Source organism: Rhinoraja longicauda, chromosome 30 (assembly GCF_053455715.1).
Source record: "Rhinoraja longicauda isolate Sanriku21f chromosome 30, sRhiLon1.1, whole genome shotgun sequence".
NCBI classification, from domain to species: Eukaryota; Metazoa; Chordata; class Chondrichthyes; order Rajiformes; family Arhynchobatidae; genus Rhinoraja; species Rhinoraja longicauda.
This window is the reverse complement of record NC_135982.1, coordinates 6,709,082-6,736,788: the sequence shown is the minus strand read 5'-3', so window position 1 is coordinate 6,736,788 and position 27,707 is coordinate 6,709,082. Positions and strand designations below refer to the sequence as shown.

At 40.0% G+C, this 27,707-nt stretch overlaps 1 protein-coding gene across 4 annotated transcripts in view; it reads left to right on the top strand.

Moving 5' to 3' along the window:
* clstn1 (calsyntenin 1) overlaps positions 1 to 27,707 on the top strand; it is a 73,950-nt gene that overhangs the window by 1,814 nt on the left and 44,429 nt on the right. For all 4 annotated transcript variants that reach the window (XM_078425439.1, XM_078425440.1, XM_078425438.1 and 1 more), the window contains exon 2: positions 27,337 to 27,459. In XM_078425439.1, coding sequence (XP_078281565.1) covers positions 27,337 to 27,459 — 123 coding nt within the window. The remainder of the gene's footprint in view (positions 1 to 27,336; positions 27,460 to 27,707) is intronic.

Here is a 27,707-nt window from a genome sequence, read left to right as displayed (position 1 = left end):
ATTCGGAGAGCTGCTTAATAATTTTGTAACTATTTAAAAAGTTCAGTTGTAACACTAAATCATAGATGTTAGCTATGGCTTATTTTGAGGACTAAAGATTGTGATTAAAAACTTGGTTAAAATATGAATTGATGGAACTAGTTCAAGCTGTGGTTTCAGTCACCTTTAAGGCCTAGATTGATTGAAAGATACAGCATGGAAACAGTCCACGCTAGCCATCGATCAACCGTTCACACTAGTTCTATGTTGTCTCCCATTTTTACATCCAATCCCTACACACGGGCAATTTATAGAGGCCAATTAACCTACAAACGTGCAGGTCCTTGTGACTTGGGAGGAAACCGAAGAACCTGGAGGAAACTCACGCGGTCACAAGGACAACGTGAATCCCACACGGTGGAATTTTTTTTGGCAGGTTTCAAATCCAAATGCAAACATAATTGCTGTAATTTCCCCAGTCCTAGTTGAAACCTTTGGTTTCTTTAAATTATGTAATTAAAATTTGTTTTTTAAATGCATACCACAGGTAACATGTTGTACCATGTTTCAAAATATGTTTTGACTAGATTGAGGTACTTGCTCTCGAACAACAAATTTGCTTTGCAGTTACATTGTTCATGGTCTTGTTAACATTTCACTTTAAAAGTTTTGTTCTTGGAAAATGTCAACTTCCTATCTTTTAGTGTATGGCGATATTTTTATTTTTGTGGATAGTAATGAATAATTACCAGCTGAAATACATGATTCCATTCTTTGATGTAGGTTGGTTTACTTAACAAAGTGGTAAATAAAGTGTTTTAAGATTAAAAATTGGTTATAATACAAGGTGCTAACTATAATGCTCTTTTTCTTGGTCTTGTACTAATCCTAAAATATATGGTAAAAGTTCTTAATCGAAATGTCAAAGTTTAGAATACCTGCACCAGCAGTTCTATTGCAGGTTAGCTTGCAAGGATAAATATTAATTCTACAGTAGTATAGTACCATCAATATGAATTTACTAACCAATCTAGAGAACAGATTTATGGCTCTAATTTTTTTGCTGCTCTAGCTTTGTATTTAAGTATTTGATTTTCATCTTCCTAATTGGCTGAGAGCAATTCTGATTCAGTAGAAATAATTATTTGGATTAATTTGGGCATATTGCTTATTTCTAATTGCCCTGAAGAGCATTGCCATGTTGATTGCTCTTTGGGGTGCCCAGGATTCCCGCGCCAATCACCTGGGAGGAAGATTATATATATTTAAAATATTGGGGGGGGGGGGGGGGGGGGGAGAAGATTTGTACCCTGGTTTATTGTTAACTTGTTTGTTAAAATGCATCAAAATACCTCTCACCTTGAGACCAGCACTTGGCACTGTGTTCTTTCCTGTGGGTTGTTAATCCGGCACACTTGTATTGAGCTGAAGGCCACATCTGGGTTTTAAAGAAGGGTATTTATTTGTTGCTTGTAAACAGCACTGGGGATTCATTTAGACTCTGTTAACAAAACAACATTCTATATATATATATATATACACACATATATATTATAAAGCAACCCAGTAAGCATACGATTTACAGACCTTGATATAAAGCTTAATTAATTTATATAAATCTCTTAAATTTGCTGGACGTTATAACATTGAGCTATGGCCTTTAGACAAATGCACGCTTTAACAAAATGATTTTAAGCGTGAGTAACTCTGGCATAAATCATGTTTTTCAAAATGTAGCAATTGTGCATATTCATATCACTTTACTACAATGTACAAAGGATTTTCTATTAGACAAAACTAAACAAAAACCATTGAAGGAAATATTAGGACAAAAGGTTTATCAGAAGTTTATTTTAAGCAGCATCTTGAGTGAAGGAATTGCAGAAGACCTAAACAATTGAAGACCACATTTCCTGGATGGGTCCTCAACTGAGGATAACTTTGTCTAAATCAAGACTTCTGAGGTGGCTAAGCAGTCCCATCAGGATCAATAGATTCTGCCAGGAATGGAAAAGGTTGTCACAAAAAACTGGAGTAACTCAGCGGGTCAGACAGCATCTGTGGGGAGAAGAAATGGGAGACATTTAGGGTTGAGACCCTTCTTCAGACTGAAAGCCACAGGAAATGGAAACAGGAGATATAGATGATGTGGAGAGATATAGAACAATGAATGGAAGATATGCAAAAAAGTAACGATGATAAAGAAAACAGGCCATTGTTAGCTGATGGGTGAAAATGAGAAGATGTTGCAACTTGGGTGGGGAGGGATGGGGAGAGAGAGGGATTGCGGGGATTACTGGAAGTAAGAGAAATTAATACTCATACCACTTGGTGTAAGCTGTCCAAACAAAATATATGATGCTATTCCTCCAATTCGTGTTTAGCCTCACTCTTTGACAATGGAGGAGGCCTAGGACAGAGAGGTCAGTGTGGGAATGGGAAGGAGAATTAAAGTATTTAACAACCCGTGTGGGTGGGTATGTATATATGCACACACTGAACTTTTCTTCTCTTGTTTATTATATTGTTTACAGTGTACTATGTTTACATATTCTGTTCCTCTGCTGCAAGTAAGAATTTCATTGTTCTACCTGGGACATATGACAACAAAACATTCTTGACTCCTCTTACCATTACCATACTGGCTGGCCTCCATTGCCGGAGTGAGGCCACACGCAAACTGTACCTCATACTCTGGTTTGGTGGCTTACAACCTATGGTATGAACATTGAGTTCTCCAATTTTAGGTAATAAACAACCCCCCCAACCCTTTCTTCCCCCCACCCCCATTGTGCCCCACCTGGACTTGCACCTATTTCTCCCCTCCCCTTCCACCTACATTCCTTGCTCAAGATTCACAATTCACAACTCTTGAACCCTTCTTGGTCACACCTTCCTGTCTCTTTCATCTCTGGCCTGCCTTTATTCCAAACATCTGCCTCTCAAAATCCCCTCTTGCCTGTGTTGCCTATTACCTGCCAGGCTTTGCCCTGTTTATTCACAAAATGCTGGAGTAACTCAGCAGGTCAGGCAGCATCTCGGGAGAGAAGGAATGGGTGACGTTTCGGGTCGAGACCCTTCTGCAGGCTTTTCCCTGCCTCTCCCAGGTTTCTTCTCCCACCCCCCCCCCCATATGTCTGACAAAGGGTCCTGATCTGAAATGTTACCTTTCTATGTTCTCCAGAGGTGATGCCTCCAGCACTGTCTCTTTTTGTAAACCAACATCTGCAGTTCCTTGTTCGTACGTAATTGCTGTTGTGCTCCGTCTTGGTTGCATTTAACACTAACAGTCTATTTATCTTAAATAATGCAGATGCAGTAAGTAATTTTCTTGTGCAAGGGCAACAGGATCTTTCTGAGTATTAATGTTTCTTTATCACATCTTTTTCTGCTCTTCCCACTATTGAGTAGATTTACTAACCTTTATATTGACTGCTCTCTTAACACTCACAACTTTTGCTTGCCTATATATGTCAGCAAATTTTAATACAATGCAGTGGTCTCTTTGCCCAAGTCATTATAGATTGCATAGCAATGAACCATTTGCATGCTTGCTAATAAGAAAACAATAGGTTTATCCTTTGTTTTCTGCTAAGCTAAGTAATTCATCATATGACACTCCAGCTCTGCTGTTGCACTGTTCTCACTGTTTTTGGAACTCCAAGCACATTACATCCATTGGCTCACCTACATTATCCTACCATTTGCATTCTACATAAACACTCATTGTATTTAACCCAGACTTCCTCTGCCTGACAACATTGATCCTGCCTAATTGCTTGCATCTCTTCCTTAATAACGGAGTCTGCACTGACCATTCAACAGCTATTTGCTCTAATCCCATTTTAATCTCTTCACATTCCCATCAATTTCTCACAGATTCTATTGCTAGTCTAGGGAGATTTTAGAGATAAGTTAACTTTACAAGCTGCGGGACTTGTGATTTGGAAGGAAACAATATCTCCTAGAGAGAACCCAGACAGTGACAGGAAGAACATGCAAACTCCACACAGACAGAACCTGAGGTCTGGTGTGAATTTGGAGAGCCGTGAGATGGCACCTCTTGAATCTTTGTGGGGGATTAAATTGAACCAAGGACAGGTGCCTGAGGGATTCCTGTCGTGCCTGTTTGAGAAGGAAGGAAGACCTTTGCAGATGATTGTCATTTCATTTGAATACACACAATAGGATTAGGCAAGCAGAAATTATTTCTTTTTCGCTGTGCTTAGAAGCAACCTTTTCATCAGATGCTTACAGATCCGCAGTTATTATCTGATGCTGGTTTTCAATAACTACTTAAATGCTGGTGTTTCATTATTGGACAAAGTATTTCAATTTTTTGTTGCATAAATTGGTAAATAGCACCCCCTTATGAAGGTAGCTTGTATGAATCTAATTGTGTTTATTTTTTCTCATCCGCCTTGCACCCTAATCACATCCCATTGTTAGCAGTACATCTCCTGTGCGTCTTGTGTATTATGTCCTACGGTCTCCCCTGGAGCTGTCCTTGGCCCCTTCCCTTTTCTTCCACAATGTATAATGGTATTTCAGTTTGAAATATTGTTGTTAAGACTAGTCTACAGGTGTTAATATTCCTGACCTTGGTTTGCAGTTTAATTGGTACCCTCTGTGATTTCATTTTTGTGCAATAAAGAAATGCCAAGGTCACTCTCTCTCAGCCCAGCAGGTAGATTTAGTAGAGTTTCAATTATCCATGGTAGCAGAGGGAACTGCCACAACCATGCAAAAACTATAGTTTGTTCAAAGAAGTGTTGGATATTGATTACTTTGTGCTACAACTCAATCTCTCCACAATTGTGAATCAATAGTTAAGCCAATTTTGTAAAACTGTTGGGAGAACAGCCGTCCCAAGACTTGCGCCAGGCATGTGACTTGCAGGAATGATTGGGCAGATGGGATGGAATCGAGAAATGAGATAAACCACTGCCAGACCAATTGGGAATTCACCATTCCCCCTCCCCTATCTCCCACACACCCACCTGGGCTTGCACCTATTTTCCCCTCTCTCCCCCTCCACCCACATTCCTATCTCTTAAGTTCACAATTCGCAACTTCAATCTTTTTGTCCACCATCTTTTGCTTCAAACTGGCCTTTGTCCAACCAAAAACTTCTCTTGGCTGTGTTCACAGATTACATATGTGCTATCCTACCTCTCCTCTCTCCCAGCTTTCTCTCCCCCCCCCATCCCACAATCAGTCTGAAGGGTTCTGACCCGAACACTCACCTGTCCATGTTCCCCTGAGATGCTGCTTGTCTCACTGAGTTACTCCTGCACTTTGTGTCCTTTTTTATAAACCAGTATCTGCAGTGTTTAGTTTAGAGATACAGTGCGGAAACAGGCCCTTTGGCCCTCTGAGTCTGTGACCAGCAATCCCTGCATACGAACACTATCCTACATGTACTGGGGACAATTTACAATTTTACCAAGCCAATTAACCTTCAAACCTGTGTCTTGTGTGGGAGGAAACCGAAGATCTCGGAGAAAATCCACGCAGGTCATGGGAAGAACGTACAAACACTGTTCAGACAACACACGTGGTCAGGATCGAACCCAGGTCTCTGGCGCTGTAAAGCATCAATTCTTCTGTTGTGCCATCGTGCTGCCCTTTCTTTGTTTCTAGAAATGTATGTGTACTCCACTTTCTCCATCATTTGCACATTTTTGTTTCTCCCCTGACTGTTGTTAAATAGAATGGATTCTAGTATTTTCAAGATGTTCCCTTGACTAGACCTCCTAACATTTTTCCTTGTATATCCCTCAATTGACTTCATAGTGAGCTGCTCAACTGTTTGAAGGCAAATTGACTACAATTTTGTAAGCAAACTGTATCCCGTAGACAATTGATAATTGGTTTAATTCATGGATCAGGAAGCCATTCGGAATGTAGGAGGTTGGATGAATTGGCATTCATGGCCACCATCTTAAAATTAGTTTATTTAGTGCCATAATATTTAAGATGAAAGTACAGTATATATAATCTCTAGGTTAAGTGGAGTTTGGTACAATTGTAATCCAAATCCAAAATTGCAGGGGCTGGAGATCTGAAATAAAAATGCAGGCGGCAATAGATCAGGCAGCATTTTCTCCCTTTTAGACCTCTGCTTTTCTTTCTCCTGCAGATGCTGCTTCAGCAAGAGATGTGGTTAATGTTTCAGATTGAAGTTCTGATGAAGGGTCTTTCAACCTAATTTTGAATTGGGTGGATGTGTGTATATGGAGAGAGGTGGAGGGGAGGCATGGGAAATGAAGCTTGAAACATTTTAGTTTCCATATTAAATGCATTGATGTAACAATTATGTCAGTATTTCAAGCAGAGAGCCACCTGTTTTAAGACATTTATAGCTTGCTATGTTATGAATGGCTGACCTGTGGAAAGTAGAGCATGACTGTAGAAAAAGGCGAAACATTTATATTGAATCTCTGGGTGTGTCTTTTTTTTGGTTAACGTCTGCTTTGCCCAGACAGACCAGGCTTGTTCTAAAGCTGAGTGAGGTGGCTTATTTCACCTGATAAAATGGTTGCTTCTGTTATTTGAATAATGCCTACCTTTTACAATTTTAGTACTTGTGCATAGAATTCATTCATTTGCAAGTAACCAGGAATGTTTATTACCTGTGTTTGATTTTCGTTGAAGGATCACACTACAGATCAGATATTAAATCCTATTTTGGTTTGAATACAGGGCATTCCCCACTATGTTGTCATTTAATTCCCATTTCCACACCAACCTGTCTATCCTCTGCCTCCTCATTGCCAGGATGAGGCCAAGCACAAGCTAGAGGAACAGCACTTAATGGGTGGTCTACAACACAATAGTATGAAAGTTGAATTCTCTAATTTCAGGCAACCTGTACCCATTCAATCCCTTTCTCTCTTCTATTTACCCTAGTCCTCTCTTGTTCCCACAATGCCCCCCCCCCAAAAACACCATCTGCTCCTTCGTCTAACTGGTTCCTTTCAAATCCTCCCCACTGCTCACCACTCGCCTCTCTTGTGTTCTCATCTGCCGCCATCCCTCCTTTATTTGAATCCACATTTCGCCTTATCAGATTTTAGAAACTAGTCTTTTGTTTTCTCCACTAATCAATTCTCAACCTCAGTCATTATCTTCATCCTATCCACTCCCACCTTAAACCGTCTGCCAATCAACCTTTCCTTGCCTGTATTGACCTTTCATTTACTTGCACTTCCTCCATCCCACCTCTTTATACTGGCTAATGCTGCTCTGCAAATCCAGATGAAGGGTCTTAAAATGTCAACTATCCACTTTATTTTGTGGAATCTTTTATTTAATGAAATGGTTTAGTTCAGTGCAAGCTTTAATCCTGGTACAGTAAGCCTGGATGTTGAAATTTGTTGCAAGTCCTGTGATAGGTTAATTCCCGGAATGGCGGGACTGTCGTATGCTGAAAGGCTGGAGCAATTAGGCTTGTATACACTGGAATTTAGAAGGATGAGGGGGGATCTTATTGAAACATATAAGATAATTAGGAGATTGGACACATTAGAGGCAGGAAACATGTTCCCAATGTTGGGGGAGTCCAGAACAAGGGGCCACAGTTTAAGAATAAGGGGTAGGCCATTTAGAACGGAGATGAGGAAGAACTTTTTCAGTCAGAGAGTGGTGAAGGTGTGGAATTCTCTGCCTCAGAAGGCAGTGGAGGCCAGTTCGTTGGATGCTTTCAAGAGAGAGCTGGATAGAGCTCTTAAGGATAGCGGAGTGAGGGGGTATGGGGAGAAGGCAGGAACGGGGTACTGATTGAGAGTGATCAGCCATGATCGCATTGAATGGCGGTGCTGGCTCGAAGGGCTGAATGGCCTACTCCTGCACCTATTGTCTATTGTCTATAGCTTAACATTGGCATTTTTCACATGTATTGTTACAACAGTATTTTCACATGTATTGTTACTGTATTTGATAAATAAAGTAGAACTTGCATTTGAATCATCATATCAAGAATTTTTCACAAAGGCAACGTTAGTTCATAAGGTTATTTTATTGAAAGCAATTAATCATTTTTGCCCCTCCCATGATTTTCCTTAACATTAAAACAATTATCAATTTCTGCCTTGAATATACTTGACAACTTATTAGGGGACAACTTGCCCCATTAGGGTAGAAGATTCCAAAGAGATAGTATTCCCTTGGTAAAGACGTTTCTTCTGCTCAGTCCTGTGTGACTGACCATTTATTTTGAGAGTGTCCTCTGGTTCTAGAGGAAGCTAGGGGAAGCATTATTCCTGTACATACGCTGGCCAGCCCAATTAGAGGTTTGTGTCAATAAGATCAGTCTTTGTTCCTCTGAATTCTAGATTGAAATCTAGAGACACTGTTTGATCTCTTTCTCGTGGGTCAATCTCCCAATCCGGGAATTGAAGCTCGTAAACCTTTGCAGCACTGCCTCTTTTGCAAATTTACCCTACCTTGGGGGTAGATCAGATTTACATCTGGTGTATTTGTGTGGGCATGTTATACTTTTAATAGACATCTTTACACGCGTGCAAATATTCTCATAATAAGAATTAAAGTACCATTTGTCCTCCTAATGTCTTGCAGGATCACTTTCAGTGATTCGTTTACACAAACATGCAGGTCTTTCTAAATACCAATCTTGCTATTTAAAAAGTACTTTAGTATTCCACTTTTTACACCAAAATGGGTGATCTCTGCTATGTTATTTCCCCAAGCTTCTTTCGCCTCACAGCCCACAATGCCATCTAGTTTCATTTTATGAGCAAATTAGGATATATTACAATTAATCCTTTCTATGAAAGCAGTAGGACATAACGCTGCAGATCCCAAACCAAAAATTACCCATTTAGGCATACTATTTTATCTATTAAGTAATCATTATTCTAATTCCCCTGTGCTGTAATTATTTAATTTCTTGCAAATTAGCAATAATAGCATGGAGCCTTATTAAAGGCCTTCTGAAAGTCTGGGTACACAATATCTACTGGTTCACTCTAGTTTACATTGTTAAAATTTGTTAAACATGATTTCCCCTTCATAAATTCGTGTTCATTTTTTTATTTTCCAAGTGCACTTCCTTAAGAGCACTTACCGCTGACCCTATGTTATAGGGAAGGGGTTTAGGTTCATTTCCCGAAATCCATCTATATATATATTTTTTTGGTTTCTCTGCAGTGTTGGTAGTGACTCACCAACCTTATTTAACACCACCCTTATTTAACCTTAGACTCTGGATGGGAGATGTGGGATGGATGAGGCTCTTGCATAAATTCTGACAATTTTGATCTGAAGAAGGGTCTCGACCCAAAATGCCATCCACTCCTTCCCTCCAGAGACGCTGCCTGTCCCGCTGAGTTACTCCAGCTTTTGCGTGTCTCTTCGGTTTAAACCAGCATCTGCAGTTCATTCCTACACCGTGTATGTCAATTTTTAATTTTAGTCGTTCAATGTTGTGGGGCATTAAGATTTGGAAATTGCTTCAGTTGATTTGGCGATCGCGGCCGAGTCCCTCCATTGTCATGCCCTCTGCAGACCGAGGATGCTAAAAGATGCCTCAGCTCAGTGCTGATGCACTCTTCATCTGCCAGCGTTTTCTGTGACTGCAAGGCTTAATTAAGAAACATTTAAAGGGAGATGGTTCATGGAAGAAGTATGATGTCGGAGGAGTTTAGGTAATGTTAAAGCACGGTGAGTTAATGGAAGTGAAGTAAAGGACGAGGGGTGACTTTAAGGGGCTGGTCATGGTCACTGCAAGTGCCCATTTTCAATTTTAATAAAATATTTAATCAAATTGTGATCACAGTTCACAGACCACTACCAGTTAGTCCTTATTTTACTACCCAATTCAGTGTTCACTGGTTCCTCGTTGATTTTGAAAACAATCTATTTTATATATAAAACTACACTATTATTTCTTTATCTACACCACTTTTATTTTGATTTGTCCATTCTTTATGTAAAATCTCTCATGATGATTGTAATGCCGTAGTAACATGTACTTCTAATTTCTGGTTTGATACTATGCCCTGTATTATCAGTACTGTTTGGGCAAGGGGGTGGGAAGAAGTCTACGGATAACTTCCATGAATGCTTTTGACCTTTAATATTTCTTGGCTCTATTCAAACTGATCCCATGAAGATTTTTGACTTAAGATCTTTCCTCTTATCTCATTTATTAATATTCTCGTTTATCCTGCATCATTTTCTATTTAGCTTATTTCTTCTGAAAGAGTACCCAAAATTAATCAAATAAAGTTTCCAGCCTTGTCTGTTTTCATGTCTGTTTTGACTAATAGAACTACATCTTTATTTCTATTTGCCCTGTTAATACACCCATCTTCATCTGAATGTCTGAGGCATTCTTGGCAAGTCACTATTTTTCTCTTTGTATTGTATTTCTTTGTTATCTGTAGTTGGAGATATGATTAAAAGTTTGCATACTTTCCCTTCCTGCCAGACATTTGTTGTCAGTTGCCATATGCTAATATGCCTTAATGCTGTGTCCTTTCTATAACTGTCAAATTTTCCCTCTCCAGAGCCCATCCCCAACTAAAAAATGTTTCCTATAACCTTAGTTATTTGATTTATTGTCCCACTGACTATACTATTTACACTGCATGCCTTTTCCCAAGCTTTCTGTACCACAGTTGTCAAGTCAGTTTGCTCATCTACCCTGTATCTCTGTTTTTATCATGCTGATTGGACAAATGCAACGATTGAAGCTTCTGGTGTGCTACACTCAACATAGTTTTACCAACTTCATTTGTGTGCACATCCACGTGATTCTTATTTTTCAAGAACCTTGACGTAGCAAAGGACTCAAATTCAACCAAAAAAATTGCGATGTATTAAAATAGCAATTTAATCGTGGGCAATCAAACCTAGGCATCAGAATCTTACCCATTTGTAATTGATTTACCAGCAAGTCACAAATCTCTTGAAAACATGAAATCAAAATGATCAGTCTGAAGAAGGGTCTCGACCCAAAAAGTCACCCATTCCTTCTCTCCCGAGATGCTGCCTGACCTGCTGAGTTACTCCAGCATTTTGTGAATAAATACCTTCGATTTGTACCAGCATCTGCAGTTATCTTCTTAAATCAAAATGATCCATGTCAGTCTTAAGGATCTGCCATCCTAAAATTCATGTTTAAGGATTATTTGGGTGAAAGAAATGAGAAATTATAAACTCTTGGCTGAACCATACACAACTTTATCAGTTAATAATCCATAAAGAACAAACTTTCTTGACATAGCTCGAAAGGAATTTTTAATGTAATAATAGCAATAAACGGCAAGTTTTATCATGTATCTATTCTGTTATCCACACCCAAATCAAAAATGCCAAGCCAGCAGTTTCTCAATTGACACAAGAAATATTCTTGCAGCTTGATCTCTGCTTCCATTGGAACAAAAAAAAACATTTGTATCATTCCCCATATGTAAACAATATATAAGTTTCAATATATGGAGAATAGCTCTTGCCCAGGAAGAAGAGATTAACTGCAAGTTGAATATGGAGAAGGCAGTTAGGAGATGAGTGGAGAGCTTTGAGTAAGTGCTTAATATTCAACCACTACTGTGAAGTGGTTTGTGGTAAAACTCAGTGCTGGAAAACATTGTTGTTCTGGCTAAATTTATCAACATCCAAAAATACTTTCTGATCATTATCACTCTGTCGCTTGTGGGAATGTGTGCACATCAGATGTAATTTATACATTCCAAAAATGTTTGTACTTAGAGAAGTTATTTCATTTGTAATTCCATGCTTTGAGGAATAATTAAATTTTCTCTTCAAATAAATTAAATTCTATCCCTTGCACAAAATGTAAACAATTTATTTTGAGATTCTGAGATCAAATGAATGAAACAAGACCATATACAAATCCTAGAACTCCAATTTCTTAACATGACAACTTCTGTAAAGAATTTAAAAGGGAGAACGAGCAAATATGTATTTAGATGCAGATGCCACATGAGGTTCTTAAAATTAGAACACCTGGAATTAACGGCTCTACATTGGCATGAACTAAGTTGGTTAATTGAACAGGAATAAAAGGGTATTTTTTAGGTGGAGTGGCTGATAATTGGGCATTGCAAGGATCCATTTGGGAACCTAACTGTCTGTTATCTATATAAATGATTTGGTTGAATTTAATAATCCATTTAAGAATGGACAGATGCCAGCAGAAGTCAATGCAGAGGACTTAAAGGGGTTTCTGTCAAACTAAGTAAATGAATGTGTCTGGAATAAAACATGGAAAAAATGTGACATGATTAAAACAATGAAGTCACTGGAAATTAATGTAAGTACAACAAACTATTAGACAACTGCGAGAAGATTTGATCACAAGAATAGGGACTTCTTGCTGCCATTATATAGGGTACATAATTGTACATAATTATATACACTTGGAGCATTGTACACAAATATGGTGCCTTAACCTAAGGAAAGATGTACAGTGCATTCAGAAAGTATTCACACCCCTTCACCTTTTTCACAATTTACTAAGTTACAGCCTTATTTTAAAATGGATTATATTCTTTTTTTTAATCATCAATCTACACAAAATACCCCATAATAAAAAAGCAAAAACAGGTGCTTAGAAATTTTTGCTAAGTAATTAAAAAGAAATAACTGAAATATCACATTTACATAAGTGTACATTTACCAAGAATTAGTGCATCCCTTGGCACATAGTTCCTGCACCTTACAATTTAATTGTGGGCGGCTCCCTGCATTGGAGGGTCAGCACATTTCAGGCAAACCAAAACACACCTTCAACTTGATAATCTTCCAGCAGCGTTCTGTAAAATTTGGCCTTATTGTTCCACCCAGGGAGCAGCTTGCAGAGCAGTCTTTGATTAAAAACTGCTGCAGCCCATTCCCAACCTTATTCCAAGGGGGAAGGCGATCAATAGTCTTCTGCCCATTGCCACTGCCTCAAAAGAAGTGTGTATGGTATTAAGATTCCAGCTGTGCACAAAGGCAGGGGCTTCCTACCACCGTCACCATGTGGTGAGGTACTATCTGTCTCCTTTGTCGTAAAGCATGGGGACCTGGTCACCTTGATGTAGAACGTTCCGCTCAGTTGGACTGTGCCTTACCACCCGCACCTCATAGAAATGTCCAGAAACATACTTCCATCACAAGGCAATCAAGCAGCAACCTGCACAGAACGTCCTCGATGCTCTGTGGGAAATGGAGATGGTGAATTCTGTCAGATGGTTCTCTGAACAGACTGCCAGAGCCTCTTGGCAGAATGCGTCATTTCAGATTGGCAGGCAGTGACTAGTGGGGTACCGCAAGGCTCGGTGCTGGGACCGCAGCTATTTACAATATACGTTAATGACTTGGATGAAGGGATTAAAAGTAACATTAGCAAATTTGCAGATGACACGAAGCTGGGTGGCAGTGTGAACTGTGAGGAAGATGCTATGATGTTGCAGGGTGACTTGGACAGGTTGTGTGAGCGGGCGGATATATGGTAGATGCAGTTTAATGTGGATAAGTGTGAGGTTATCCACTTTGGTGGTAAGAATAGGAAGGCAGATTATTATCTGAATGGTGTCAAGTTAGGAAAAGGGAACGTACAATGAGATCTGGGTGTCCTAGTGCATCAGTCACTGAAAGGAAGCATGCAGGTACAGCAGGCAGTGAAGAAAGCCAATGTAATCTGTTGGCCTTCATAACAAGAGGAGTTGAGTACAGGAGCAAAGAGGTCCTTCTGCAGTTGTACAGGGCCCTAGTGAGACCGCACCTGGAGTACTGTGTGCTGTTTTGGTCTCCAAATTTGAGGAAGGATATTCTTGCTATTGAGGGCGTGCAGCGTAGGTTCACTAGGTTAATTCCCGGAATGGCGGGATTATCGTATGTTGAAAGGCTTGTACACACTGGAATTTAGAAGGATGAGAGGGGATCTTATTGAAACATTTAAGATTATTAAGGGGCTGGACACGTTAGCAGCAGGAAACATGTTCCCAATGTTGGGGGAGTCCAGAACCAGGGGCTACAGTTTAAGAATAAGGGGTAGGCCATTTAGAATGGAGATGAGGAAAAACTTTTTTCAGTCAGAGAGTTGTAAATTTGTGGAATTCTCTGCCACAGAAGGCAGTGGAGAAATTACCCAAATACATGTGTGCCAAGCTTGTAACGTCATATCTAAGAAAACTTGCGGCTGTAATCGCTGCCAAAGGTGCCTCAACAAAGACTGAGCAAAGGGTCTGAATACGTATGTAAAAGTGATATTTCAGTTATTTCTTTTTAATGACTTTGCAAAATTTGTAAACACGTTTTTTGCTTTTTTATTATGGGGTATTGTGTGTAGATTGATGATTTTAAAAAAATGAAATTAATCCATTTTAAAATAAGGCTGTAACGTAGCAAAATGTGGAAAGGGTGAAGGGGTCTTTTTACTTTCTGAATGCACTGTGCGTGAAATAGAGTGCATTGAGCATTCCATGGGTTCATTCCTTGGTGTCTGAGGAAGAAACCCGGCCCAAAACATCAGCTATACACGTTCTCAAGAGATGCTGCCTGATCTGCTGGGCTTCTCGAGCATTTTTTTAAATCACCATCTGCATTTCCTTGTTTCTTTATTCCTTGGGTGATTGTTTTATGTGTAGAGATTAAGCCAAATTGGCTTTAGCTTGCTTGATCTCAAAGCATGAGAGGTGACCTCATTGAAACATCAAGTTTTTACTGGGTTTGACACATTAGCTGCATAGTTGATCTTTCCAGAGGTTGGGTAACTAAAGCCAGGAGCCCTTCACTCAAAAAATAAGGAGCCAGCCATTCGGGAAAGATGTGAGGAGAATGTCTTCACCCTGAGGGTAGTGAATCTTTGGCATTCTCTATCCAAGAAGAACATGAAAGATCAGTTGGATATATTGAAGATGTAGCTAGATTTTTTAACACTTTAAGGGTTAATTGAAAAAATGTGAAGTTTTACAAGAGAGCTGTTGAACTAAAATACTAGCCATGATCATTTTGAATTACAGAGCAAGCACAGAACTGGGGTTTAGAACATAGAACTGCAGCCCTACAACCTCCAAATTAGCTCTGAACTACATAGACTTGGGGCATTGGTTTTGTCTATTTGCACTGACATTGTTTGTGTGTGTGTGTATATACCTCGTTTATTGTATTGTTTACATATTCTGTTGTGCTGCTGCAAGTAAGAATTTCATTGTTCCATCTGGGACACAGGACAATAAACACTCTTGACTCTTGAAAAACACCGCATGAGAAAAGGATCTTCAGCCCACGATGTCTGCCGAACATGAAGCCAAGATCAACTCTTATTTGCCTTTGTGTAATCCATTCCCTGCATAGCTACTGAATAATGACATCTATTAGCTTGAGTTGTGTAAATAATTTGTATTGAGCAAATTAAAACTCCATGAACTGGCATCTTCAGACTTTGGTGCCAGATCAGCTGTTTTTGCAGACCATTGAATGTTGTGTCCTTTAATGCTTTGCATTAGTTTGAAAGGAGTACAGCATGCATTTGCTGAAATTTGAGCAAAAATCTGTGGAGGGAAATGGATAGAGGAAATTTCAAGTTGGTACATTTTGGTCTTAAGAAAGATCCCAACTGAAAATGTCTGTCCATTTACCTTCACAGGTGCAACCTGATCTGCTGAGTTCCTTGTTTTTGTTCTTCATTCCCCTGTGCTTTGACTTCTGGTTAACTAGCTTGCATACTTCAGACAGATTTACCTGCATGATATTGCATAGAAGTGGTGTATATTGAACAGTCCAGCTCAGGAACACGCCCTTCAGACCACAATGTCCATGCCAAACATGATACCAAGTTAAACTAATCTCTGCCTGCACATGATCCCTAACCCTCCATTCCATACATATACATTTACCTGTCTAAAAACCTCTTAAATACCATTACTGTTGGTACCATTGTGGTTGTAAATACTACCTCTTACAGTGCATTCCAGACCCATTTGCAAACGAATGGACTTTTTCTTCGGTAATACATCTGTGCAAATAACTTTACAGAATAATTAACTGTAGAATTATTTTCTTTGAAGAATGCTATTAATGAGCTAAGAAATGTGCATAACTTCAGTTTAAAATTTTCGTATCATGAAGTGGAAGAGTGTACATTCTCTTCAGCTTTCATCTGTTAGAATCAGCAAATTCTGTAGGTTATTTCATTTTTCGTTTCTTGCTAGTTTAATTGAAATGTGTCTTGATCTTTTATCGAAGGTGAGCAAAAAAAATTCATTCGCCATTATCCAATTTCCAATTTAAAGTCACTACTGATAGATCTACCACTATTCAATTATATTCTGGTTCTTTCTGCTTTTTGGTTAATGATTCTCATGCAGTAGGTAACCCAAGTAATTTTGATGACCTATTAAATCTCTCTGACCTGCAACAATTAATTACAATTCCTCCTGACATGCCGTGCAACCGAAGCTCATTCCTGGTATAATTCCAGGAAATGTTTAGTGTCGATTGAGCCCTTGACGCCCCTATTAGGTGTGGGTCCCCGAACCACTCAAAATTGTAATCAAGGCATAATCACTGATTTAAAGTTTAGAATATTTTGTTTTGCTTCAATTTCTAAAACCAAAAATGCTAGTTTAATTTTAAATGGGTAATTCTGATCCATGTCTTGCTCTGCATTTCGACTTTTTGTTATCCCTTCATGTTTTGCATGTGGATAGACAAAAGAAAATACTTGCAACTGAAATATTGTATTACTGAAGCTGAACTGAGGTTCTCCTTGTTTTGGCTCAGGGTCTCATGCCATGAATTAATGTTCCCCTCTAGTTTTCACACAGTTTTTAATAATCGAAGTCAATCTTTGTTAGAAGAATTTGTTATAAGAATTAGGCTTTGTGTCCCCATTTGCACCAGATGATTCAATTCAATAAACAAGGGACTTCATACAACACCATATAAAATTGATCTGGTCATTATTGTCATTGCTATTGAGTGTCTTTGTGTAAATTAAATACCTCTATAATGACTGACTACATTTCAGATGTGATTACTTGCTGGTTAAAAGGCTTTGGAATGTGCTGAGGTTATGAAAGGTGTTATTTTATTTTATTCTAGTTTTTTCTTTTGATTTATATTTTTTATATTCCAAGTTGCAGCCAGTAAATAATGCTCAATTGCTATTGGCTGTGATGCCTTTTTGCAAAGTCAAAATATATACATTCGAATATACAAAAGGCACCTTTAAAATACATTTTTTGGGATGTACATATTTTTAATCATCAATCTCTTTACACTCTTGGAAATCAAAGCAAAATTAAGCAGCTTTTCCATGAATTAGTTCATTTTCTTGACTTTTTTCAAATCTTGCCAAGTTCAATCACATTCTTGTAAAGTTTTGTCTTTGGGTATCAAGAAACAAGGTTTTCTGCACATTATTTACCATAACCGTACCTGTGTTTGTAGATGGCGATTTAGCATCTGAATGATATTGCACGTCATTACAAGATAAAAACTTTTATTTACCTCCCCATGCAAGGATTGAAATACTAGCTTTATAGTTGATAAAGAAATATGGATCGAAAATGAATGCTTAAATGCAGCAAATGTTGAAATTATGGCCATGGATACACCACAATTTCTGACAATATGTGTGCTAATTCCTTTAGAACATCCGCTTCGAATTTTGCTTTGAATTTTCTTTTGGATGATTTTAATGTAATGACTCCTCTCCCCTTGAGGGGTGATGACCACAGGAGTATGGTTTTTGCGTCATTTTAATCAACCACAATTTTGCTCACCGAGCTTTTCATTAGTAGTATCGACAATGGCCAGCAGTAAACCTCTGTGGTCTTTTTCTTTTCTTCCCCCAGCCCTTCCATTACGGAAGAATAGTTTTTAAAATTGTTTTACTTTGCCAATTGTGCAATCATTCCAGTTTAATTCTTTCGGAGCAGGTTCTAAGCCTATTACTTTAATTCCTATGTTACCATCAGAACCATTGAGTTTGGCCAAACGCTGAAGAGAGATCATGAGGCAGGTGTTTTTTACTTTGCCTTACATTTGAAGTGCAAGTGGGTATGGTTTGATTACTTTTGTTATTTTAAATGTTTTCAGTAGAATAACTATAGGCTATGATCATGTAATGGATTGGGCATACAAGAATCATCAGTTATCAAGTTTTCAATTCGTTTGATCTACTTTCTGGTGCATTTAATTTCTATACAACTTGGTAGTTAATTGCTGATGAGCTGCTTTATCAGCGCATTGTAGCATAACTTATCAAGTCCGTCAACATAGTGCCAAGTGTTTGATGTTTGAGTCTGTTTAAATTTGGTGTTGATCAGTAAGTGGGAAAGTTAAATAGCCATGGGTCACATTTGTTATGTGCCAAAACTGCAGAATAATGAAAAGCAAGAAATGTTTTTCAATGTAACTGCAGTGATGCTGAACAGCTGTAGTCTTGTAAGTCTAATGTCTGATTTGAACTTGCTCTGCACTCTTCTGTAGATTTTCTTTCATTTGTACTTTGGAAAAAAAACGGACTAATAATTTCCCAAAGGCTTCCTATTAAATATGTACAGAGATTAGTAAAATCCCTGCTAATAATATAAAAGAGGATAGCGAGAGTTTCTTCAGTTATATAAAGAGTAAGAAAGAGGCAAGAGTGGATGTTGAACTGCTGGAAAATTATTCAGGAGAATTATTTAATGGGGAATAAAGAAATGACAGAGGAGTTGAATAACGTTTTTGTATCAGTCTTCACAGTGGAAGACACTAGCAACATGCCTGAAATTCAAAAGTCAGGGTGCAAGTTAGTAGGGTGGCTATTAGTAGGGAGAAGGTGCTTGGGAAGCTGAAAGGGGATAAATCACCTGGACCAGATGGATTGCCAGGGTGCCTAGGGTTCTGAGAGGTGGCTTTAGAGATTGTGGAGGCATTGATAGTGATATTTCAAGAATCACTAGACCTGGGAGTTGTTCCAGATGTTTGGAAAATTACCAATATTACCCTGCTGCACAAGAAGGGAGTAGAGCAGAATAGAGGGAACTACAGGCCGGTTAATCTGACTTCGATGATTGGTAAGATTTTAGAGTCCATTATAAAGGATGAGGTTACGGAGTACTTAGAAGTTCAAGATAAAATAGGCCAAAGTCATGGGTGACTTTGGCCTATTTTATCTTGAACTTCTAAGTACTCCGTAACCTCATCCTTTATAAGGATTGAAGGCTTTGCGGCCAAGTTTGTGGATGTTACAGAAATAGGTGGAGGGGCAGGTAGTGTAGGGAAAGCAGGGGCTCTGCAGGATGGATAGGTTGGGAGAGTGGGCAAAGAAGTGGTAGTTGGAATATAGTGTAGCAAAGTGTGGAGTCATGCATTTTGGTAGTAGGAATAAAGGAGTAGATTATTTTCTAAATGGGAAGAGAATCTAGAAATCAGAGGCGCAAAAGGACTTGGGAGTGCTGGTGCAGGATTCCCAAAAAATTAATCTGCAAGTCGAATCGGTTGTAAAGAAAGCAAATGCAATGCTAGCATTTATTTCGAGAGGGTTTGTATACAAAAACAGGGATGTAATGCTAAGGCTTTAAGACACTGGTCAGGCCGCATTTGGAATATTGTGAGCTATTTTGGGCACCATATCCGAGGGAAGGATGTGCTGGCTCTGGAGAGGGCCCAGAGGAGGTTACAAGAATGATCCCATGAATGAGTAGGTTAACATATGATGAGCCTTTGATGGCACTGGGCCTGAACTCGCTGGAGTTTATAAGATTGAGGGGGGACCTCATTGAAACATACAGAATAGTGAAAAGCTTGGACAGAGTGGATGTGGAGAGGATGTTTTCACTAGTGGGAGAGTCTAGGACTAGAGGTCATCGCCTCAGAGTTAAAGGACGTTCTTTCAGGAAGGAGATGAGGAGGAATTTCTTTAGTCAGAGGGTGGTGAATCTGTGTAATTCTTTGCTACAGAAGGCCGTGGAGGCAAAGTCAGTAGATGTATTTAATATTCAATATGGATAGATTCTTGATTAGAACGAGTGTCAGAGGAGAATGGGGTTTTGAGGGAGAGATAGATCAGCCACGATTGAGTAGACTTGATGGGCCGAATGACCTAATTCTGCTCCTATCTCTTATGATCCTTAAATGGGCACAGTTTTAAATGAGCAGCACAGTGATACAGCTGGTCAGAGCTGCTGTCTCTCAGTGCCAGACTTTTGTTGTTTTCTGTGTGGAGTTTGTACGTTCTCCATGTGACTGTGTGGGTTTCCTCTGGGTCTTTGGGGTATGGTTTCCCTTGCCTTTGGGATATGGTTTCCTCCCATATCCCAAAGACGTGCAGTATTCTAGTTTAATTAGTCATTTTGAAGCCCATGGATCTGAGTGGAATTAAATTGTCCTCTATTGAGGGACTGCTTTAGAACATTGCAGAGAGAAGAATTTGGCAATCCTGGTACAGAATTGTAATTGAATATTGTAGTTCCGTTGTAGCAAAGCACTCTGCCATCTTCACTTTAGTTACTTTGAACGTCTATCGCAATAAGGCCGCTAAGTAACTGACATATACTAGATACATTTACTAGATTTGTCTGATCATCTATACTTGGCAGGTTCTAGGTGAACATCAGACAGGCCTGTTACAAGAGATAAAAATATTATTTTTCCTACTTCTCCATGTAACTTATCTGTTTTACAATATAAGATTAGAAGGCATGTATCCCATTTTGTAGACCCACAAGGAGCCATGCAATCTACCAAGAAAAGCCATTTGGTTCCACCAAATCTTTATTTGACTTAAGTATTTAAGTTCTATTTTGGTTACATATATCCAGCATAAACATTTCATTTTTTAATACGATACGATAAAACTTTATTCATCCCAAGAGGGAAATTGGTTTGCCGACAGTCACAACACAAAAAGTACACAAAAACTTGAAATTAAAAAGTGAAAACAAAAAGAAAACGACAAGCAACTGTTGGCCGGCTGCCGTGTGCATAGTGCCTTTACCCAAACGAATGAAGAAACAAACACAGACTTATCCCCTGGGCAGAGGATTTTAAACGAGAGTGCTCCCCCACACCAGGTCCCCCTTTGTTCTCCCTCCCGGCCATCCCCCCATGCCGGGTTCCCATTGTTTTTCACGGCGGCCCCCCCACGCCGGGTCGCCGTTGTCTTCCCCTCGCCCCTCAAGCTCATCGACAGCAAGACCCCACTGCCACCGAGGCTCCCATTGCCGCTGAGACCCACATCAGGCTAACTACCAGGTACTTACCTTACACATAGATTGATTAGAAGTTGAAATATAAGGCACGATTTTTTTAATATTCAAGGAAGCTGTAGGGTATTTTTGGTGATGTGCAAGTTTATGAAGCTTCCTAATTATTTCTGATATGCCGTCTATTTTAAGAAGGGAAATGAAGCACCCTTTATGATGCATTACACAGGAGATGACTGAATCTTGAGTAAAAAGTAAATGGCTGAGGATAGGCAATAGGCCAGACAGCATCTATGAGGGATATGAACAGATGGATTAGGACCCTTCTGGTTGATGAAGTAGACGAGAGAAAGCTGGTAGATGTGAGGGAAAGGGGTGGGACTAGAACTCAGACATATGGATGAGGTGGTGTGTTTATAGGGATCTGGGCCAAATGCAGGCAAATGAGACTAACCCAGATTGACAGTGTCAAGTCAATTTTATTTGTATAGCACATTTAAAAACAACCCCACGTTGACCAAAGTGCTGTACATCAGTTCAGGTACTAAGAACGAACATACAATGGCACACAAACATACCAGTACATACATAAACAGTTCACAGCACCCCCTCAGTGCGCCTCAAACACTAGGGAGTAGAAATAGGTTTTGAGCCTGGACTTAAAGGAGTTGATGGAGGGGGCAGTTCTGATGGGGAGAGGGATGCTCTTCCACAGTCTAGGAGCTGCAACCGCATGGGCAAGTTGGGTCAAAGGGATTGTCTCTGTGCTGTATCACTCTATAACTGACAAGTGATAGATGGAAGTTAGACACAAAATGGTGGAGTAACTCAGTGGGTCAGGCAGCATCTCTGGAGAGAAGGAATGGGTGACGTTTCGGGTCGAGATCCTTCTTCAGACTGATTTCAGACAGACTTAGACAAGTGATAGATGGATCCAGGTGAGGAACGATGATTGTCAGATGGATGGAAATGGTAACAAAGGATGGAGGTGAAGTGGAGACAAAAGACTGCAGATGTGGAATATAGAGTAAAATGGGAAACGAAATGTAGAACCAGAGAAAGGATAGTGGTGGAAGGGATTGGGGGTGTGGGATTAAGGTGGGAAGAGGAGAAAATATATTGGGGGACCCACAGTAGGAGGGATAGGAGATGAATGAATGGTGATAGGGACAGGAACTTGGTTTAGTTTAGAGATACAGCGCGGAAACAGGTCCTTCGGCCCACTAAGTCCCGCACCCACCAGCGATCCCCGCACATCAACACTATCCTACATACTCTAGGACCAATTTACATTTATACCAAGCCAATTAAACTACAAACCTATGTGGCTTTGGAGTATGGGAGGAAACCAAAGATCTCGGTGAAAACCCAAAAGGTCATGGGGAGAACGTACAAACTCCGTACGGACAGAACCTGCAGTTAGGATCGAACCCGGGTCTCTGGCGTTGTAAGGCAGCAACTACAACTGTGTCACCATGCCACTGGTAACAAGTGGGGGTGGATGGGGGGTGTAAAGAACAATGTGTCCGGAGGGCGGAATGGGTAGAATGCAAAATTAAGAATTATTTTTTAAACTGTCATATAGAGGAGCAAATGGACTTTAATGTGGAAATGCAGAAGTATATGAAGTGGCAGCATAAGCCAATAATGTGCTTAAGGAGGCATTTTGGATCCTGGCCTTCAACTTTCAATTGCTTAAAATAACACAAAAGTGTACTTAATATTAAAAATAATGCAAATGTGTACAACTTGACAATTGGAACTACTAGTCGGGTGTATCCAAGAAATATCTTGAACATAATTCCTTCATGATAATCATGGGCAGTTGAAAATATATGTGGTGGATTACTCTGGATTATAATCCATTAAAGACAATGTGGAAGGTAGACACAAAAATCTGGAGTAACTCAGTGGGACAGGTAGCATCTCTGGAGAGAAGGAATGGAGTTGGTTATTAGTCTTGTTGCTAAAATTCTCTAAAAATTGATCTGGCTAACTAAAAGTTCCTTGAAGGTCGAGTGGCAGGTAGATAAGATGGTCAAAAAGGCTTTTGGCACTTTGGCCTTCATCAGTCAGAGTATTGACTATAGAAGTTGGGTGGTCATGTTGCAGTTGCATAAGACATTGGTGAGACTGCATTTAGAATATTGTATTCAATTCTGGGCATCATGTTATAGGAAAGATATTGTCAAGGTTGAAAGGGTTCAGAAAAGATTTACGAGGATGTTGCCAGGCCTAGAGGGTGTGAGCAATAGGGAGAGGTTGAGTAGGCTGGGTCTCGGGAGGATGAGGGGAGATCTTGTAGAGGTACACAAAATCATTAGAGGAATAGATCGGGTCTATTTGCCCAAAGCAGGGGAATCAAGGACCAGAAGACATTGGTTCAAGTTAAAGGGGAAAAGATTTAATAGGAATCCAAGGGGTAACTTTTTCACACAAAGGGTGGCGGGTCTATGGAACAAGCTGCCAGAGGAGGTAGTTGAGGCTGGGACTATCCCATCGTTTAAGAAACAGTTAGACTGGACAATGGATAGGACAGGGTTGGAGAGATATGGACCAAGCACAGGCAAGTGGGACCAGTAGCTCGGACATTGTTGGCAGTGTGGGCGAGTTGGGCCGAAGGGCCTGTTTCCACACTATATGATAAAAGGTTTTTTTTCTTTGGGCATTTCACTTAAGACTTCCACAGCTCTTCCAAGCTTGATTCTCTCTTTGGAAACTGATTCTGCAAGTTTCCTGTTTTTAAAATTTATATTGGAAATGTGTTGAATAAGAAAGAGGAGAAAACCACCAGGCCCTTTAAGCATGATCCTTTTTTCCTTAATTCCTTTAATGCCCAGAAATCTATCAGTGTTCTCAATAAACACATTCCACAGCACCAAAGGGCTCTGGGATAGGGAACTCCAAGGTTTGCCATCCTCTGAGTGAAGAGATATTTTCATGTCTCAGTCCTAAATTGCCTTCCCCTGTTCACAAATTCCACCTCCTTTCCCTAGAATCACAAATCTGGGGGGAAAAAACTTCCCTGCTAAGAATTTTGTTTGAGATTTCTTATTCTTACAAAAGAATGGATGAAATGCTATACTTTGAAATGTACGTATATATCTCGAATGAAGTTTTTGTTATTTTAATAAATTTAATAAATTTTTCCATTCTTCTTTAACTAACTTTTTCCTTATCTTTATAATTTGTTTTTGTTTTTGTTTTTATTTTGCTTCTCTCTCTTTTCTTCCTTTACTTCATCTATTTCTTTAGTTCTATCTAGTTTAAAAAAAAAAAGGGGGCAAAAGGTATTGGAGACAATATAATAATAATTGACAATATTATCAATTTAAAAATGTATGACTGTAAAGATGTACCTATCTCCAATAAAAAATTTATCTCAAAAAAAAAATAAAAAATCTAGTTTTGTTTATTTAGTCGCTTCTTGTAAGGCAGACCTGTCATCATTAGAACCATTCTAATTAATCTTTGTTAACCTCCATTATGCAAAGTTCTGTACAGCATTCTAACCTAATTTAGTACTCGTGGCATAGTCTCGCTAGCACCCTGTATACTTGCAAGATGACTTGTGCTGCAACATCGGAATCTTGAAATATAGGGTAATGTAATATTTGCCTCTTAATCGCTTGCATATTAGCCTTATAACTTTTGAACATTAACAACCTATCAAATCTCCCACTATCTTTCTATTATGTGCATCAAAATAGACAATGCTTTTCCCCCCCACATTAATCTATTTGCATATGTTGCCCATTCAGCTTGACCATGCCCATTTGAAGCCTCTTCACACCCTCTTCTGTATGTGCATTACCATCCAGTTTAGTATTGTCGGCAGACTTGAAAATTTGGTCGTCTCGAACAAATCATTGATTATAGATTGTGAATAGCTGAGGTCCAGGCACAGCTGACTGAAACTACTAGTTAGATCCTAATGATGTGAGGGATTATTTTATATTTACTCTTTGCTTTATCCGTTAACTAATTTTCAATCCATGTTGGTGTTTCACCCCCCAATTCCAATCTGTCGCAGAGCCTTATCGAACACTATCAGAACATTCAAATTTACCACATCCATTGGTTTCTGCTCAATCCATGTTGGCTCTGCTCAATCCTATTATTTGTTTCCGGGTGTTCTATTATTATCTCCATTGTAGATTCTAGCATTTTTCTATTGCTGACATAACAGTATAACAGAGCTTTATTTGTCATTCGGTACCGGGGTACCGAACGAAACTACATAGCAGTCATACAAAAAAAGAACACAAGACACATAACCCCAACACAAACGTCCATCACAGTGACTCCAAACACCCCCTCACTGTGATGGAGGCAACAAAACTTCCACTCTCTTCCCCACGCCCACGGACAGACAGCTCGTCCCCGACCGACCCGCACAGTGCCCGCAAGGGGATGGAAGTCCCCGCGGCCGAGTCGCACCGGGTGCTGAAACGTCTCGCGGCCGAGCCGGGCGATGGAAGGCCCCGCGACCAAGCCTTGCGCAGCTAAGTCCCGTGGCCGAGCCGCACCGGGCGATGTTAAGTCCCGCGGCCGAGCCGCACCAGCGATGAAAAGTCCCGCGGCCGAGCCGCACCAGCGATGTAAAGCCCCGCGGCCGAGCCGCACCGGGCGATGTTAAGTCCCGCGGCCGAGCCGCTCCGGGCGATGTTAGGCCCCGCAGCCGAGCTGCACCGGGCGATGTAAAGTCCCGCGGCCGAGCCGCACCGGGCGATGTTAGGCCCCGCAGCCGAGCTGCACCGGGCACTGTTAAGTCCAGCGGCCGAGCCGCACCAGCGATGTAAAGCCCCGCGGCCGAGCCGCACCGGGCGATGTTAAGTCCCGCGGCCGAACCGCACCAGCGATGAAAAGACCCGCGGCCGAGCTGCACCGGGCGATGTAAAGTCCCGCGGCCGAGCAGCACCGGGCGATGTTAGGCCCCGCAGCCGAGCTGCACCGGGCACTGTTAAGTCCAGCGGCCGAGCCGCACCAGCGATGTAAAGTCCCGCGGCCAAGCCGCACCGGGAACATTCAGCGTTCCCTGTTTTCTGTCTTCCTCTCAAAAAAATAGGGCCACATTGCTATCCTCCAATCCACACGAAGAGTTCCAAAATCTATAGAACATTGGAAGAGAATAACCAGAGCATCGTCTATCTCTAAAACCACCATTTAAATCCCCTTAAAACTCTGGAATGTAGATTATCAGGTCCTAATGGTTGCCCATTAAAACCATGATTACACTAAACACATTTGAGTTTTTTTGATGATACAATAGACAATAGGTGCAGGAGTAGGCCATTCAGCCCTTCGAGCCAGCACCGCCATGCAATGCGATCATGGCTGATCACTCTCAATCAGTACCCCGTTCCTGCCTTCTCCCCATACCCCCTCACTCCACTATCCTTAAGAGCTCTATCCAGCTCTCTCTTGAAAGCATCCAACGAACTGGCCTCCACTGCCTTCTGAGGCAGAGAATTCCACACCTTCACCACTCTCTGACTGAAAAAGTTCTTCCTCATCTCCGTTCTAAATGGCCTACCCCTTATTCTTAAACTGTGGCCCCTTGTTCTGGACTCCCCCAACATTGGGAACATGTTTCCTGCCTCTAATGTGTCCAATCCCCTAATTATCTTATATGTTTCAATAAGATCCCCCCTCATCCTTCTAAATTCCAGTGTATACAAGTATATACTATCACAACAAGATGATATTTACAGAGTTTGATATATGCATGTTTATAAAACCATCTCTATTGTGGCTGGTTTAACTGCATGCTTTCTTAATCATTGTCCCACATTCTGCCTCTTCCTGCTTAAATAGGATTTAACCAGATTTGTTGGTTTTATACTAAATAGCATTCTTGGATAACATGTGACTTAAAGTTGCTGTTTTCCCCCTACAAGGATTGTGACACAGTATGCAACATTTTAAGATATTTGAGTTAAGAAAGCTACGCTGTTAAGGTGCTTGCTGCAATAATATTGCGGACAAGGTGTAATGAGTTTTGGAAATCAACAGTTGTACGCATATTGTCCTTAATTATAATTTTGAAGCTGCAAATTTGAAATTGGATTAATTCATGAGAATTGCCAGACATTTATATTACCTGACATTTTTTTTGTCTTTGTAATTAAAAATGCATAATTTTTTGTAGTCAACCATTCATGTTGGTTTTTATTTTCTATAGTAAACAAGCACAAACCTTGGATAGAAACCACTTATCATGGTATTGTAACGGAGAATGATGTCGCAGTCCTGCTGGATCCTCCATTAATTGCCTTGGATAAAGATGCACCTCTGCGTTATGCTGGTAGGTATATTGATTGGCAAAATGTCCATGTTTTTAATTATTTACTGTATTCTAACTCCAGAAACGTGATTTGAAATCCACATCAAAGGATGGCTGTAAACTTGATTTTATGAATTATTCCTTTTGCGCCAGGGATTGTTGCTGCCACTTTTGGACAACATTGTCAACTTTGCCACATAAGTGACCTTTTAATAGAACTATTTATTACAACTTAATTTGTTTTAAAGTGGATTTATTAAACTTAAAGA